At 43.9% G+C, this 3711-nt stretch overlaps 1 protein-coding gene across 1 annotated transcript; it reads left to right on the forward strand.

The window, feature by feature from the left end:
• Positions 1-2092: 2092 nt before the first annotated feature.
• On the forward strand, positions 2093-3058 carry LOC116864890 (olfactory receptor 51L1-like). Its single transcript, XM_032852703.1, is given in 1 exon segment — positions 2093-3058. A coding segment is annotated over 1 exon segment (966 nt).
• Positions 3059-3711: the final 653 nt, after the last annotated feature.

Below are 3711 nucleotides of genomic sequence, written 5' to 3' on the forward strand. Positions count from 1 at the left end.
GGTACCTGTTATCTAAAAAGTCTATAAGTAGGGTGATAGGATAGGGCAACTTCCAGCATTATGGCCGTCTGCAGTATGTTATCTCCCTGTGACCTTTTGGATTAGAAACAGAGACCAGAATTTGTTCCTTGGTGTTTATTTGCAAACATGGCAGCTTCCTGGTTAAAATATGAAACTGGCCCTGGTACGTGGAGGGCAGGGAGAGATTGAAGAAAGAGGCAGTCCACTCCAGATTGGTAGATGGCAGATCTGGCAAGCAAGGGAACTTATATATAAGGCATGTCTTGGACAACACAAGAAAAGCAACACTCTGCACCCACCACCAGAATCTTAACTTGGTTTAGCCACATATACCATCCAGATTGGCTCAACTTCTTTATTTTACTGATGAGGATACAGAAGCAAGTATTATATCAGACACCAAGATCTAGAATAGAAGGGCTTGTCTTATGAGCACCTCGCCAGGTACCCCTGTTTTTAATTTTTAATAAACTAGTTTGAGCAAGGAACAAGCTTTGTCATTACTGCTTCTGTTTCAAGATACACTATTGATCTGCTTTTTTTGCAACACCTATTTCAGAAATACTACTCTAATAAGTTGCCCTGATTCATTAAATCTGTATCAGGTCTCCAGCTTGATTTTGGAGGAGAGATAACCTTTAAAAACATGGAGATGAAGGAAGGAAGGAAGAAAGGAAAAGGAAAGGAAGAAAGAGAAAGAGAAAAAAGGAAAGAAGGAGGGAGGGAAGGAGAAACGGAGGAGGAGGGAGAGAGAAAGAACGAAAGAGAGAAAGAGGAAGGAAGGAAGGGAGGGAGGGAAAAAGAAAGAAGAAAGAAAGAAAGAAAGAAAGAAAGAAAGAAAGAAAGAAAGAAAGAAAAGAAAAGAAAGAAAGGGGAGGAAAAGGAGGAAGAAAGTAGTAGACATGTCAGTGGACTCTCAAATTTGATTTGAAAATGATGAAATTCCTGGGTGCCTGGGTGGCTGAGTCAGTTAAGTAACTGACTCTTGGTCTTAGCTCAGGTCATGATCTCATGGGTCATGAGATTAAGCCCCACATTGGGCTTCCCACTCATCAGGGAGTCTCCTTAAGATTCTCTCCCTCTGGGGCACCTGGGTGGCTCAGTGGGTTAAAGCCTCTGCCTTCAGCTCAGGTCATGATCCCAGGGTCCTGGGATCAAGCCCAGTGTCGAGCTCTCTGCTCAGCAGGGAGCCTGCTTCCTCCTCTCTCTCTGCCTGTTTCTCTGTGATCTCCGTCTGTCAAATAAATAAAATCTTTAAAAAAAAAAAAAAGATTCTCTCCCTCTGCCCCTCCCCCTATGCACACCCTCTCGTGTGCTTTTTCTCTAAAATGAAAAAATAAATAAACCTAGAAAAAGAGAAACAAAGAAAGAAAGGAAAGAAGGAAGGAAGAAAAAGAAATAAATTCCAGGAATTAGAGTAAAGGTAGCAGTTCCAAAGATGTAGATAGTGTAGGATGAATTAGTGTGACTTTCCAGGGACCTGAGGTGCTTGAGGGATGAGGTACTACAGAGTGAGCCATGGTTCTTTAAGAGGGGTTGGGTTTGGAGAAAAGCAGGGTATCTCTTCTCCTGATCCTAGGAACATGTGGGCAGGATCTCGTAATGGCAATAAGGATATAAAGTAGAGAACAGACTGAATGAGGAAGCTCTCTACATGCATTCTTGATTTGTTTAGACAAATTAGATAGAATTTCTTCTACAGGAAAAGCTTGAAGGGGTAGGGTCATACAATTTGAGAGTAACAGAATTTCAGAGAATCACAGCATTCTGTTAAGGTCAAGCTCTATCTTTCACAACTGGTTAAGAACAAAAGTAGAGAAAACTTGTTGAGGCTCACTATCATGAGGTAAGTAAAGGTTTGCTTGGGAATAAGAGAAAGAAGGGGGGAAGCAGGAAAAGGACAGGTTGCTTGTGTGAGCAGTGGTTAATCAAGAGGTCACTGAGTTCACAGTGTGCAGAGAGGCCAGACCGGCCCCCAGGGGATTGGTGTTCAGTGATAGGAGTGCTCATGCTTAATGGCCTAGTAACCCTCAATATATAACCCCTTTTCCTAGAATGAACAGACTTGAGAATGAGGACATCTGCACCACCAAATGACAATGCGAGCTTCTCTACATTTCTGCTGACAGGCTTCCCAGGCCTGGAATGGGCTCACTGCTGGATCTCACTACCCATTTTTGTAGGATACTTGGTGGCCCTCGTCGGTAATGCTAGCATCTTGCATCTGGTACAAACTGACCCTTCTCTCCAGCAGCCCATGTACTACTTCCTGGCCATCCTGGCTGTGACAGACTTGGGCCTGTGCATGTCCATGCTGCCCTCTGTGTTGGGCCTGCTGTGGTTTGATGCCTGAATGGTGGGCCTGGTGCCCTGTGTTCTGCAGCAGCACTTCCTTCACTCCTTCTCCTTCATGGAGTCAGCCGTACTATTTGCTATGGCCCTGGACCACCTGGTAGCCATCCGGTTCCCACTTCGCTATGCATCTGTGCTCACCGGTCCTTGCGTGGCACTGGCCAGGGCTGTGTTGTGCATATGCAGTGCCGCCATCACTGCGGCCCCCTCACTGAACCTGCTGAAGTTTGACTACTGTCGCCAAGGGGCGCTCTCTCATTCCTACTGCCTTCACCAGGACATGATCCGCCTGGCCTGCTCAGACACACGCTTCAGCAGACTCTATGGGCTGTGCATCATCTTGCTGGCCATGGGCTCTGATGTCCTTTTCATCCTGATCTCCTACTCTGTCATCCTCTGCACTGTGCTGGCCATCGCCTCTGCCAAGGAGAGGCTAAAGGCCCTCAACACTTGTGTCTCGCACATCCTGGCTGTGCTCTGCTTCTATGTGCCTGTGGTAGGCCTGTCCATCGTGCACAGATTTGGGCACCACACCTCGCCCTTGGTGCACATCCTCATGGGCACTATCTCTGTGATTTTCCCGCCCCTGATGAACCCTATTATCTACAGCATCAAGACCCAGGAGATCCGTAGGGCCATCCTCAAGGTGGTTTCACTGGGGAAGATACAAGTGAGACACTGGTAATGAACTATAGTGATTCAAAATAAGGAACGAGTTAATGCTTCTTTATTAAGCCTTCATACCACAAAGCAAGTTCTGTTTACCCACTTTAGTTTGACTTGACTCTACTGTTAAATCAAAGAAAGTCTATGCTCATTACTATGTATGTATATACTTATAAATATATAGCCACTACTTTCTTACATTAAAAAAATAACTATAATTTTTTTTTACTTAAATGTTTACATGTTTGAAGTGATTTTTATATTTTCTCCTCTACTGATTTGATAGAACTCTAATTCCATAATAATGTCATTAGTGATAAGTTACTCTGATGATGTGGAGAGTTAAATCTTCACTTCAGATTCTTCGGATTAACAAATGAGTTTATTTCTTTAAACAAATGAGTATATTTCTTTAAAATATAATAATTCTATAATATACATTCATCAGGGATAACTTTAGTGTGTATCTAAGAGGAATTTTCCAGTGTTGCCTTTTTTGGTCCATATCATAGTCTGGGACAGAACTAAGTCCAGGGGAGGCATAAAAGCCTAATTTATAGGATGCCTGGGTGGCTCAGGCATTTAAGTGTCTGACCTTTGACTTTGGCTGAGATTTTGATCTCAGGGTTGTGAAATTGAACCCTAAGTCTGGCTCCACGTTGGGCATGGAGC

The sequence above is a fragment of the Lontra canadensis genome, unplaced genomic scaffold (genome assembly GCF_010015895.1).
Source record: "Lontra canadensis isolate GAN:19392208 unplaced genomic scaffold, GSC_riverotter_1.0 scaffold7, whole genome shotgun sequence".
NCBI classification, from domain to species: domain Eukaryota; kingdom Metazoa; phylum Chordata; class Mammalia; order Carnivora; family Mustelidae; genus Lontra; species Lontra canadensis.